Source organism: Pleurodeles waltl, chromosome 2_1 (assembly GCF_031143425.1).
Source record: "Pleurodeles waltl isolate 20211129_DDA chromosome 2_1, aPleWal1.hap1.20221129, whole genome shotgun sequence".
In the NCBI taxonomy this organism is placed as follows: Eukaryota; Metazoa; Chordata; class Amphibia; order Caudata; family Salamandridae; genus Pleurodeles; species Pleurodeles waltl.
The window spans coordinates 539708828-539723480 of record NC_090438.1 but is presented as its reverse complement, the minus strand read 5'-3'; the positions used below and the strand labels follow the sequence as shown (position 1 = coordinate 539723480).

The window sequence follows — 14653 nt, the reverse complement described above, 5'->3', positions numbered from 1 at the left end:
CTTTATATGCTCTATAACTACCGATGACTCCACGTACAGAGAAACACCACTTCAGGTAATGTCACAGAGGTCAAGCGATTGTGAAAATTGGCTGGCTACCCTGGTGGCACGTGCAACTGTAGTGCAATGCAAATCCATACCATTGGTGCCGTTTTCGTCGGACACATAATTGGTCTTGGGAGACAGGAGGTCTGCATGGATTCTATGAAAGCTGTCTTTGGGGGTTGTCTCTGCCGCTCTCTCCTCCCCTCTGCAAGCTGATCCTATGAGTGCTGGAGAGACCGGGGGCTAAGGATGCCACTCCTCTCGCCCAAGCTGTGGGAAGTCTGACGGGAGTTGGGAGAAACTTTTCAAGTCTCCTCCTCCTAAGTGTCCGATTGTGGGTACGTGGAAGGTTAGTCCGGCTGGCTGCGTGCATTCACCATGCCTCTCCACCTCAGGCTGCGGGCGCTGCTGGCCGTCATGGCCTCGCTGATCCTCGTCTTGCTGCTGGCCGGCGAGAGTGGCGCCCAGTACGAGCGCTACAGTTTCAGGAGCTTCCCGCGGGACGAGCTGATGCCGCTGGACTCGGCCTACAAGTACGGGCTGGACCAGTACACCAACGAGAAGTGGCAGGAGAGCGTGCACTACCTGGAGGTGAGCCTGAGGCTGTACCGCCTGCTGCGCGACAGCGAGGCCTTCTGCAACATGAACTGCAGCAGTGCCCGCCTGGCCGACCCCGAGGGACCGCCGCCGGAGGTACCCAAAGAGCCCGAGGGGCCGCTGGAGGACAAGGGGCAGCCCACCGAGGCGGCGCGGAAGGCCAAGGGGCAGCCCCTCGAGTGGCCGCAGGAGGCTGCCGCCGCCGCCGACCGCTTTGCAGGATTCCCCGAGCTGCGGGTGTTCGCAGACCTTCTGCAGAGGACGCAGTGTCTGAAACGCTGTAAGCAGGGGCTGCCGGTCTTCAGGCAGTCCCAGCCCCCCCGACAGACCCTAGACGAGTTTCTGGACCGGGAGCCCTACAAGTTTCTGCAGTACGCATACTTCAAGGTGAGGAAACAGCTGAGCGCTGCCTCCCCGATACCCGTCGGCAAACTAAATCGCCGTCCCCAGGTGTTTTTCATCTTATTGTGCTCAGTAGCTAAAGTGGGCTGAGGCAAGAGATAGCTAGCATGGAATGTGACACGCCCCACAGCTGAACAGTTAAATTACTTAGGTGTGTAGAGGTGGTTGTAGAAGCCCTGCTTTGACTTGTGCAAGGGAAAAGTGTAAATACAGAAGCAGTGTATGAGAATGCTGTTTATTTCGAGGTGTACCACGTTTCACATTAGAAATGCATGAAGGTAGCCCATTGAAAAATCAGAAAAGTGTGTTGTCTTAACGTTGGTAGAGTATCTTTGATGTGGCGGCCTGCTTTCAGTTCAGAGCAGTGCCTCGAACTAAGCAATATCAAAAAAAGCGAGTGAAACTACTAAGTACCAACATTATGATATCTGTATATGTTAGTGTATGTGTGATGCTAGGTACATTGAACACATTTCTATGTATATCTAAACAACAATAAACTCAGAAAATATTTTTGAATTCAGCCCATTAGACGTAAAAGCTCTAAAAGAAGTACGTATATATGAACATGCATAGGCAAGTGTGGATCGATAATACAGGAAATGACGTAACTAATGCAACGGCAGCAAAATGCTGTGGCTAGAAATGCATGAGTCGGTCTTGACCACAAATAAATTACTATGAGTGTATATTATTTCATCCCTTTAGAGAATGTGTGGGATCATAGAGGGGACGAGGGGAAGAGGTTTAGCCCAGTTCCAACTGGGACAGCCCAGCCTAAGTTGCTAGGCTATGGCGGGGAACATAAAAAAAAAAACCCTAGATGTTTTTCGGCCATCATTGTGTCTCGTTGATACAGAGCAGCTTAAGTTGCTATAGCAACAGCAAGCTTATGGTGAAAGGCCCCAGGACCTTCACAGCAAAATGTGTGAATAGTGTGTTTCCAAGGAAGAGTTGAATTACAAAGTTTCTTATTTATAACACATGCTGCAGAATTTAGTTTGCATTGTAGATGTTGTTTACTTCATTAGTGTATGTGATTGGTATGTGTAATATTTTATCCTATCTGGAAATAAAGCCTGCCAAACTTAATAGGCAAATCCTAATTTACAGAGTGTTAACCTTGCTCAGGAGACCTGATTCCAGCAAACACAAAAGCAAAGTGTTTGCCGAGGACAAAAAGGCAATTTGTACGCTACAGGTCGGGGTGTGGGGCCGGCAATGGTGAGGGATGGCTAGTCTGATGCATGATGGAGGGTAGGTAGGCTTGACCAGTGCTGCTGGTGCTGGCTTCCATTGGCAGGCTCTTTGTGGTGCACCCAAGGGTGGCTATTGCTGCTTTCTGAATTCCATGGCGTGAGTACAGTAATCTAAGTTGCAACTAGCAGGTGGAAAGAGGTGAGACAGATGGTGAGTCAATTGGCATACAGTCGGTAGGCATGACAGTTTCTCCTTCTTGCTAGCTGTATAGTACCAAGCATGTAAACACTGGTGTGGATTTATCCAGTTCAGAAGACCACTCCAAATCCCCCATTGGCTCAGATGTAGACCATCCCCACCACACTAAAGATGGATGGCATTTGTTGTTTAAAGACAGCAAACGGGCCCCATCCACTTGTGTTTATCTTCCGTTCTTGTTTTGGGTCCAAGAAGGGAAGGAAAGCCGAATTCTCCTTAGAGGATCTGCTTGTGTTTGTAAACCCATTTAAAAAGATACTTTTCCGAAAGATCTGCTTCTTTGTACTGGGATTCTGTTTCCTATTAGATCTTGCTGAACATATGCTTCCCAGGTGTTTCAGTGTGCTTCAGGGACATGACCGAAGATTATATATAAGCAAAGCAGTCGCCCACTGGAAAGTCTAGATTTGCCTCGTAGTGGTTACATAGATTATGCGGTATGTAATAGTAGGTGAGCCTGGACATGCTGTATCACGTCGGCTTTGCCCGGATCAGCGATAGCCCCGATTTTCTGTGTGTTGGGCACTGCAAGAGAACCTGTGAAAACTGAGTTTGTCACCCAGTACACCTCACTGTGATATACTGAATAAATCACTTCTAGCACTTCTAGCTCCGAAGTGCAGCTTCCACGAATTTCATCTGAGTGCCAGCGCCCGGTATACTCTACCTTTTCAGTGAGATTTGTGTTGTGTTATTTTTCTGGGAGATGTGCTATAATGCTCTCGACTCAATGGGGGCTCTATTTGGGTTATTTACGGGTGTCGCTGGCCACGCACAGGGTTGTGAGAGAGGGACACGTGGAGGCTGACGAGTGCCACGAAGCTGACACCTCCATTGTTGGTCGCGCATCAGATCAGTGCAGCAGTCAGCGCTGCCACGTCCCCTTCTCCGGCACAACCCATGCGGAGCCCATTGAGGTCGGCATTACACGGAAACGGAGAATAATAACACCGTTACTTTTACCACCAGATAATTTTGGCGCATACAGGCGGTCTTTGCTGTGCTGGGAGAGGCTGGGTGCCGAAGGAAGCCGGGCTCTCAATTAAATTAATACTTATAGGGCTCAATCCTAGATGCATTTGTTTTAAAGCAGGACGGACTGATAGAAGCTCTCGTGAAACGTAGCATGACACAAGGAAAGAAGTATATTTCTTTTGTTGAGTAACGTGGCGCCTCAGGTTCGTCTATTTTGCTCTTTACAACTCTTCCTCATTTTAGTTCTTACATTTGTGGTGTTTCCGCACCCTGCAGGCAGTCAACAATGCAGTGAAACAAAACAGTTTTTAAACTAAATCTTTGTTCTGTATGGCTCTAACAGAAAGTTCTATCTTCTTTGAATATTGTATGTAATTTAGGACTATCACCTGTACTTTCTATATATTCTTTGTTAGTTGCAGGCCAGGATGGGTTTACAGTCTATTATGACAGTCTGTCTTTTGATAAGTCTACTTAGTGGCGATGTGGCCACTGTGGCAAAGGATTTGATTGAGCCAATGAGTGGGACTCGGGCCGAGTTGGCTTACTTCCTTTTTGGATGGAGGTCTTATGTTGTGTCTTTATGAGGTCCTTTGCAAGTAGGCCCAACTGCTGATTCTAAGTACTTTCTTCCAGCAACCATCGCATGGATCTGTGTGGTTCTCTGGTGTAACACAAATTGTAAAAGCCTGGCTGTTAGTACGCTTACAAAATATATTTTTTGCCCTTGGTTTCGGTTGATTTTTTTTTTTCTTCCCGATTGTGAGTATAAAAGGCTGTGGGAGGACATTTGCACTATATTCATTGCAGGTTTTTGAACGCTATGTACTGATCCTCTGTTTACTACTGTAGCTGGAGTTTTGGCAGATTATGCAGGTGATTGGCCCTGTGAAGTGACCTGCAAAGATAACAGGTGCCCCCTGTGATTGGCAATATCTTGGTCTAATGAGTCTAGAGGGCTCAGTGGCCTCTTCGTTGGTTGCTGTAAATGTGCTTGTGCAACAAGGCGCCTCCAGGTGTGTTGAACTAGCTGTGGATCTCCCCACTTGGGTAGCTGTTGGTAGGCCTGAGAGAGAGAGGGGGGAAACAGAGCAAGTTGATGGCAGCACATGGCCGGGATATCCAGAAAGTATAGAACCATTAAAAAAGAGCAATGTAAAAGATTATACCAGCCAACGTGACCTGCAAAACATACCACTCCTTGCAGAGTGTTTTGAGCAAGATGCGCTTTCTTATATTGCCTGTGGTGAGGAAAAACATGTTAGATGTACACACGATCAGCTGTAAACAATACTCTATAAGCACTAGCAGATGTGCATTTTTGCACATTCGTGACCGAAGCCTGGTTGAAATGAACTAAAGTTTTGGGTAAAATTGTCTCCAAAGCTTTAATTCCCACACTCCTGCTCTTCCCTCCCCAAGAATGCTCTCTGAATAAGTACTCTGATAGGGTTTTGTGGTACGCCAAATGGTTGGTGGTGGGGTGTTCTGTAAAAAATTACTCTTTATCCGATTTGTTGCCAGTTATGTAGACTGGATGCAGGGTTGGCAACTTTGTAAAACGTGAACACTTTTGCACTGAAACTAACTTGAAATTGGTTCCCAGTGGGATTATAGTTGCGCTTCGATTGGAGCTGAGATGTTAAGCACTACTAGTGGCAAAACAAGTCTAGAATACCCTACCCTTTGGGTGATGATGACTATGGATTCGGATCCAGGCTGACAAAAGTATATTGGGAACCCTACATTGTAGGAGATCAAGCATAGATTTTGGGTCCAAGAACAGGTTGCGTGTCTAGAAATTAATGAGTTTTTTTAGATTACAGTCCCTCACTGTGGTGTCAATTTACTGGGTTAAAATACATACCAGAACCATAAGAGAGCTCCTTCCTCGGATTAGTGATCCGCAATAGAAGGCTGAATTAAAACCCTCAACCATTAACAATTGGAAAAATAACATTTATGGATGTAGACAGGTCACTGGCATCTGTATGTATGCTGATGAGAGTAGTGGCTAGTGTCCCACTAAAGACTGAGAATGAGCCAGTCCCACCTCAGGCCCCCTCCAACAATGAGGCAGCAAGCTTGATGTAAGGACGTGCCACTTTTTTTTGCAAGATCACCCCCTAAATATTTAGACTTGGAAAGCAGCCAGATTAGCAAGGCCACCATTGAAACAGAAACCGCCACAGAGCATGAAGAAGATAAAATCTATCCATTGTAGGAGGTCGATGAAAAGGACAATTTGTCCTAGTGCAGTCCTTTAAGAAAATCCAACGTAGCTGGTAGTGAAGGAAGCTCAGCCAGCACCAGCCAGTCTGACAAGTCTCACAGAAAGCTATAACAGCAAATGGTAATACTAGCTTTGGAGGAAAAACAATGGTGACTTGAAGAAAATAAACTATATGTAGAAGAGGCGAGGGCCAAGCTGGGCCTGAAGCCCATGAGAGATGGTGACAGCAAATGTAAGGTGCCTACTGGGGAGTCACACGACCCACGACTTCTCAAAAGGATTGTGCCTAGTTTTGTGGTTCAGAAAGACCTATTAAGTGGCTTGCTTCTTTTGAAAAAGCTCTGGGTATGAGGAAGGTTGGCACCCAACACTGGTGATGCTTATTGTGAGAACTGATTCTAGTCACTGGGAGGAATAGGCTTCTGATCCTAGAGGAGGAAGAAGCAGAGTCTTACCCCCACATGAAGGATGCTCTAATCAAGAAGTTTGGCCTAACCCCACAAGAATACCAAAAGAAAATTAGGGAGGCCAATAAAGGTGTTCAGCAATCCCGGGTAGACTTTATAGCCCGATCAGTGGCACTAGAAGTGTGGTTCAAGGGCAATGTTAAGACATATGATGAGATGTACAATTTGGTTATAAAGGAGCACAATTTAGCTAATTGTTCTCCAGAAAAGTAACACCAGCATCTAGTAGATTCCAGGCTGCCTCGCTACAAAGAGCTGGGTATGGTAGCTGATTAGTGGATACCACTAAATTGCCCAAGACGTCCCAGGAGGGGTGTGTAATCCTAAGAAAGGATGTCAGACCTCCCAACAGGGGAAAGAGAGGCGCACTAAAGACAAAAAGGAGTTCTCTAAAGGTTCCCAAAAGTCTGGTTCATTTTTGCTGGCTTTAGGACTTAGGGGACTTTACCACTGCTGCCCAGTGCTAAAGTGCAAGTGCTCTCTGTCTAAAAGGTATTGGTGATTGGTTTGGTCATGATTGGCCTATTTGATTTACTAGTAAGTCCCTAGTCTAGTGCACCATGTGTGCCCAGGGACTGTAAATCAACTGCCACTAGTGGGCCTCCAGGACTGATTGTGCTACCCACAGGAGTAGCCCTGTAAACATATCTCAGGCTGCAGTGTCTGTGTGGGCAGTTTATACTGCCATTTTGACCTGCAAGTGCACCCACTTACCAGGCCCAAACCTTCCCTCTTAAATATGTTAGTCACCCCTAAGGTAGGCCCAAAGCGGCTCCTAGGCAGGGACAAGAGTATTTAAAAGGAAGGACATGTACTGGTGTGTTTTACATGTCCTGATAGTGAAATACTGCTAAATTCAGTCTTCACTATTGCAAAGCCTATCTCTGTCATACTTTAACATGGGGATTGCTTTAAAGTGCCTCTCATCCCCCTTTATTAATGTTGATTCTTTATTTTGCTGGCACAAATTCTCTTTTTTTGTTTATCTACCCCTCTTTTTCTTTCTCCAGTCTACTTGCTTCATTGTAATTGATTGTTTTAGCACATTCTTAGGCATCATATTGTAATGCCCTGATGATGATTCCTGTATTACTGTAAGATCAAAAGAGCATCAACTCTCGCACACTGACCCTACTTCATATTTTCTCTTGGATAGGGCTGTGTTACAGCTACATGCTTATTGTGACGAAGAGTACCATTTTGATTTATGTCACATGTAATTCCGTGAGTCTGTGCATGTTAATGTATGCATTTTTGTTTTGCTGAACTCTACGCACTTCTGGACTTGATTTAAAAAATAATAATAATGTGATTTTATCATGCTTTCATAGATATTGTGTTCTCTTTAAAGTTAGTGAATGTGCAATTGTTAGTTATAGGGACCTGTTTTCCTTTAAAACTATTGTTGGTCCCCTAGACCCTCCACCTGTTTCTAGCAATAGGTTCATTCTAGTGGTGGTGGACTATGCCACAAGATACCCAGACGCGATACCCCTCAGAATAGTGACTATGCCCACAGTGTCCAGAGCCTTGCTTGGTGTCTTCACTAGAATGACGTTTCCTAAGGAGGTAGTATCTGATAAGAATATACATCTCATGACTTGAAGACTATATATATATATTTACTACCCCTTATAACCCTCAGAACAATGGTTTAATTGAAAGATTCAACAGAACCCTGCAAGGCATGATTATGGGTTTGCCTGACAATCTCAGAAGATCTGGTTTCCTACTGCCCTGCCTGTTTCTTGCATACAACGAGATAACCACAAAAAGGAGAGTTTCAGCCTCTTTGAACCTCGGTTTGGGCTCCCTGTGAGAGGTCCCTCAAGCCCGGTGAGAGAAGGTTGGGAGAAACAACCCAGAGAACTAAAGCAGGACTCTGTGGACTAGGTACTGAGCCTGTGGCCACGCATGGCAGAGTATATGAAAAAGGCAAATGAAAATTTGAAGGCCACCTAGGAGCTTGTGGAGCAGTGGTATGACCAGAAGGCTGCCTTGATTGAATACCAGCAAGGACAGAAACTGTGGATGTTGGAGCCTGTGGCTCCCACAGCCCTGCAGGACAAGTGGACAAGGCCGTACCAGATATCAGAGGAGGGGGGTGGGGGGGGTCACCTACTTGGTAGACCTAGGCACCCAAAGAAACTCCCACAGGGTAATCTATGTGAGCAGTTTAAAACCCCACCATGACGGGGCTAACAAGACAATGCTCATGGTGACAGTTGGAAGTCAAGAGGAGAAAAGTAAGCCCCTCTAAAACTTCCTGTCACATAATGCTAAGTATGGTTCAGTGGAAGAAGTAGTGTTTTCTGCCACACTCACAGAGCAACAGCGGTACTGTAAAAAATTGTTAGGACAGGTTTGTTCTTTTTAACAGCAGGTCAAAACCATGATGTGGACACAGGTAACAGTTCACCTGACAAACCCAAAATTGATGAGGTTGCTAAGATGCTGGACTTGTTGGTGTTTGAGCCCTTCATTAGTCCCTGGTCTAGCCCAGTGGTACAGGTGCCCAAACCCAAACCAAGGAATGGGAAGCAAAAGATAAGGTTCTGTGTGTACTACAGGTGGTGGAGTCAATGCAGTAACCAAGACGGATGTTCACCCAATTTTAAGAGCCGATAAGCTCATAGATAAACTTGGGGCCACCAGATACTTGGATATTTTTTTTACCTTACCTCAGGGTACTGGCAGATTGCTCTAACAGAAGGATCCAAAGAGAGGTCTGCATTCACTGCACCAGAGGGCTACATATCAGTCTAAGATGATGTCCTTTGGTTTAAAGAATGCCCGCCACCTTCCAAATATTAGTGAACAAGTTTCTGTTAGGGCTGGAAGCATTTAGTGCAGACTATCTGGATGACATTGCTGTATTTAGCTCCACCTGGCAGAATCACCTACCCACCTGAAGGAACTGCTTCCGGCCCTGCAGCCAGCAGGCCTGACTGTTAAGGCAAGCAAGTGCCAAATAGGGCAAGGAACATATGTGTACCTGGGACACCTTGTAAGGGGATATACAACCTTTCCATGCCAAGATCAAGTTAATTCTTACCTGGGAAGTACCCAAAACTCAAACCCAGGTTTGGACCTTTCATGTCCTTATTGGGTGATACAAGAGGTTTTCAAAAGGGTATGGCTGTATTGCAGCACCCTACAGAACTCACTTCCAAGAAACAGCCAAAGAACATTATTTTGACAGAAGAGCGTTAGGCCTCTGACACCCTGTAAAAAGGAATGTGCTCAGCACTGGCCTAAAAGCATCTGATTAGAGCAGAGAGTTTATTGTCCAGTCAAGTCCTTCTGAACATTGAATAGGTGCAGTGTTAACACAGGTAAATGATGAAGGCCAGGATCAGCCAGTTGCCTTTTTACACACGAGGACAACTCCTCAGAGAGTAGAGCTGAAGTGCCATTGACAGAGAAACCTTTTGCTGTGGTTTTGTCCTTGAAGAAATGGAGACCTTTCCTATTTGGGACTCCGTTCAAAGTTCATTAGACCAAAGGCCTCTATGATGGCTAATGCAGATGAGAGGAGAAAACCCTAAACTGTTGGGGTGGTCTCTCTCCCTAGCGGGAATGGACTTTATAGTGGAACACAGACCTGGGAACTACCATGCCAATGCAGATGGTCTTTCCAGGTTTTTCCACTTAGATGATAAGTAACTAACCTACTCCCTGGCAGTTACCACCTTTCTTCTGGAGGGGGAGTCATGTAAGGAAATGGCTCTTTTCGTGTGATCACCCCCACATTTTCAAACTGATGCTGTATTTTTTTAGACTCTGAAGTGCACTGTGCTCAGCTGACCAGGCACCAGTGCATCTGCTCTGACCTCTCATAATAGATGTGCAATCGGCTAATATCCGATTGGCATATTTAACTCATCTACCAGTCCCTCGTATATGGTACAGTGTGTACTCAGGGCTGGTAAGTTAAATGTCACTGTGCACTGCAGCACTTAATTGTGCCACCACTGCGGTGACCGAGTGAAAACGTGGCCCTTTATCTGACACTGGAGGGTGTTCAGCAGCTTTTTAAACTACCAATACAACTTGGTAACTAAAAGCTTTTTGCCAAGATCAAACCTTCCTTACTAATGTGTATAAGGCACCCTTCAGGGAAGACCTTAGAAGGCCATCAGCTAGGGTGTTAAATATTAAAAGGAAGGACGTGTTTCTCTCATGTTCCACATCTCTTGACAGTGAATACTTACCATACTGGATTTGAGCATACCAACAAAAGGAGGGGAGGTCCCTATACCCCCGCTGGATTAGGGACAATAACAATAGAGAAAATCAAAATATCCAACAGGGATAAATCAATGCTAAGTATCTAAGCAAAAAACTCAATTTTTTACTGAATAGTAATTTCTTTATAACAAATAAATCAATTTAATCATAGTGTCAACACATCTCCTTATGCACGTAACAAATTGATACACACACAAACTATATACAAGTCAAAAAACAAACTTAACAAGCACCATGAGACATCAAATCAAATACAAGCTGCTTAACCATGGACAGGCAAGCAGTCGTGGATCCAGGTAGTGACAGTTGTAGGAGGAAAGAATCCTGTTCCAGTGCAGGGGATCCAACACTGGAATTAAAGTCCGATCCACTCTCCAAATTATTCAATGCAAATGTTTCAAAAGTTGCAACAGTCACTCCATAGAACGGTATAGTCGACGCGTTTCAGCCTAAGAAACTACGGCCTCCTCAGGACAATGACGACAGTGCCTTAGCTTGGAAGGTTCAATTGCAGACGCACACAATGGTTAAGCAGCTTGACAATTGATGCCAGAAAAATTGTGTTAATTTAGGAAAGTCAAAGGCGACCCCTACACACCTCACATCGGCTGGATTAGCAAGGGGGAGACGGTGAAGTGCTCTTAAGGAAGAGAGATGGGTGGATTGGTGGACGGCCAGACCCAGAGTCAGGATGCCGGATTAGAGTTTGATGGGTCAGCTTAGGCAGGATACTAGATTGCAGCCTGGAATGACATCCTCTTGAAGAAGTAGAAAGGATGGATTAGTGGACGAGTGAAATCAGAGGTAGAAGAGCCTACGAATCTCAGGAGGTAAAATGGGACCCATATGTATGTTGGAGGAGGGTAATGGGAGAGCAGTGTCAAGAATGAACGCAGAATGCACTTGGCACCACCAGCTTCTGAGGGACAACTATTATTGAGGGATTTCTGTCACCAACGTAAGGTAGTGGGATGCCTGTCCATTTAATAGAACAATGATAACCATACAGTCAGTACTTTGATAATACTAGAAAAGTAAATTAAAAGGAGAACTTATTCTGATTGCTCAGAGCAGCAAGAAAGAGGTGGTTCTAAGGTTGACAAGACTGTTTATATGTTACACTAGACAGTGATTATTGGATAGTTTCCCATGTTGAGATTAGTTTTTCTTCAAAGAACTAGGAGTTTTGTAGTTCTTTTACATTTTTGTGGTTTAATATTTTCTCAGTGTGGCTACTGTTAATAAGAAGGAGAATGCATAAATAAAAAGGAAGAAGGAGAACGCATAATCTGAATTCTCTGGTATTGCCCCAGAAATATGAGAACATTAAAAATGTGAATAGAAGTTTTAGTTTGTGTGGTATATGTCTATGGTTAATACCACACTGCCTACCACAATCTGCCGTTCTCTCTTATTGTGTCATAGAATTGCACGGGATTCTAGGTGAAGGTTAGGGGAGAATGAAAAGGAGAGTGGATGGTGAGGAAGTTGAAGGATCAGCATCCAGTTTGGGGCCTTAATAAAAGGACATAGATTGAGTCTTACCTTACATGTCATGTTTACACATGGCGACGAGATTTGGCCCCAATCTACACCATGCTTCAATCTGCTTTTGCATATGAGCATATTAAGTGACATGGAATTAAGAACCACCTCTTCAGGTTCTGCAAATGAATATGTTCCAGTTCAGCGGGAAGTTGATCTATTAATCTTTACTGAAAATATATTATCTTGATTTAAGTAAACTTTGAAGTAACATTACCTGAGTGTGGATCGCGCTACATCCATTCGGGTGGAAATGGAGGAATATGACACAGACACACAGACACACACACTCCAATTGTGAGCTTAGCAACAAAACTTGCCATCCATATTGGAAGAACTATTTACACAAAGAGCACAAGCCTGCAACGGGATACTCCCAACTTCAGTTTGCATCACACTCCTGCATACCCATTTACTACAAGGAGTGGACACTGCTGTATCCTAGAAATGCACAGCAAACACGGTGATCGGCACTCCATTTATAATAATTTATGCTTGCATTGCGGATATGGTGATTCACTCTCTTTTGCAAGTAAAACACAGTAGCATTGCGAACACAGTGATCCACACACCATTTCTAAATACTACTGTTACTGGATGGACATGGTGGTCCGCACACGTTTTCTAATAGCTTACGCTCACATTTGTAGATATGGTGACTCACACACCTTTTGACAGTGAAATAAACTGTAGGCCACAAACAATAAAAAGTTATGCATACGGTGATCCGCCCACCTTTTACAAGTAAAACCAAGCAACCTGCACGATTTATATGCACCAAGTAATTGTGAATGACTGGGTACATTCTAGATACATTAATTCAAAATGTACGCACCAAGTCTTCAACTTCCACCACCACAATCATTTTTAATATGTCCTGGAGAGCCACCTGTGAAATGGCCTAAATGGAAAGCTTATTTCTTAAATTATATTGCAACTTTAGAAGAAGTAAATGAAAAGGAGTTATCTGCTAAAAATAAAACCACAATTATTATTGCATACATTAGGTCCAGAGGGATTAAGATGATATGAATTTATGGAAAAGAAAACTAGAGCAAGTGATGATATGGATGTATTAAAACATTCCTTAGAAGATCTTGACCAGTACTTCAAACCATCTGTTTGTGTGTCTGTAGACAGATTACATTTTTTCAATCCAGTCAAGGCACACACAGATCGATTGATGACTTTGTTGTGGAGTTAAAAAAAATTGGCAATTCCATGTATATTTGGTAGTCTACATGTTAAATTAATAAGAGATCAAATCGTCATGCATACAAATGATCATGATCCACAGGTTCAAGAATGACTCTGGGCCAATGGAGACTTCTCTTCGAGAAGCAATAAATATAGTGGAAAAAATGCTGAATTAGCAGCGAACAAACATGATATGAAAGAAACCATAGGATTGATTAAAGAACCCACATCAAAAGGAAAAGACAGCATGAACACTAAAGGAAGAAATTCACAAATAGGGTCAAGTACTCAGAGGAACATAAACAAAGGGTTGCAAAACAATACAAATTATGACACTGCATGTTATAGATGTGGGAGCAAAGACCACTTAGCATATGACAGGAAGTGCCCAGCAAGCAAGCAGCAATTTTTACATCGTGGCACTGTTGGCCATTTTGTTAAAGTGTGTTTCCGAAAACGGAATCCATCCATAATTAAATGAATTGAAGATTATGAGTCTTCAGAACAGGATGATGACAATGGACAATGCATATTATGTATTGATTATGATTTGTTAGGATTAGAAGATGGTATTAGGAAAAAACTTACATGTAATATAAATATTGGGGGTGTTAACATCAACATAGTTGATTGATTAAAGTAATAAACAAATTGAAAATATTCACACACAATTAACAAATATGACTTTGAAATCTGATGGACTCTGAAACCTGATCTTTACCTGACTGTGGACTCAGGTCATTCAGTTATGGAAGGTTCTAGCCATGCCATCTCGGATAGAAATCAGAGTATCAATTAGAATGATTGGCCTTTCTTTGAGTATACTTCTTTTCCATTAGATTGATTAAATCGAGATCTCCTTTGGATCCTTTACCTTCCTGTGACTTAACTGCTAGATTCAAAGTGTTTAACTTTGATAACGGAGCTCCTTAACTCCTTCCTACGGGATGGAGTGATACCATCGATATGGAAACATGTCATGGTTCTGCCTTTACTGGAAAAAAGCTAAACTAGATCCTTCTAATCTGGCAAATTATCAACCCATCTCTTTGGTACCATTTTTGTCTAGAAAAACATGTTAATGTTCATTTCACTAGCTTCATTGAGGCTAATAACTTCTTCCACCCATCACAGCTTGGCTTTGGGGTTGGTCGCAATACACAATATGCTTTGCTGTGAGTTACGGAACATCTGAGACAACACCAGGATGTTGATTGTACAGCTGCACTCATTCTATTGGATTTGAGTGCAATTTTTGACACAATTTCCCACTCCATCTTACAAGATAGACTGGAGGCCATCGGTCTTGAAGGTTCAGCCCTAAGTTGACTGATTTATTTTTTGACAAACTGAATGTTCCAAGTCTTTTGAGCAGATACTAAATCCTCGCCTCTGGCCTTGACATCTGGAGTCCCCCATGGCTTTGTTTTAAGCCCACTCCTATTCAATATCTATGTTCGTCCTCTAGCAAGTTTGATAATGA

General features: G+C 43.7%; 1 protein-coding gene across 1 annotated transcript in view; it reads left to right on the top strand.

The window, feature by feature from the left end:
• Positions 1-254: 254 nt before the first annotated feature.
• Positions 255-14653, top strand: part of CRTAP (cartilage associated protein) — a 153984-nt gene continuing 139585 nt past the window's right edge. Inside the window, exon 1 of the mRNA XM_069214279.1 lies at positions 255-1029. Within this exon, the coding sequence (XP_069070380.1) occupies positions 424-1029 (606 nt within the window). The 5' untranslated portion in view covers positions 255-423. The remainder of the gene's footprint in view (positions 1030-14653) is intronic.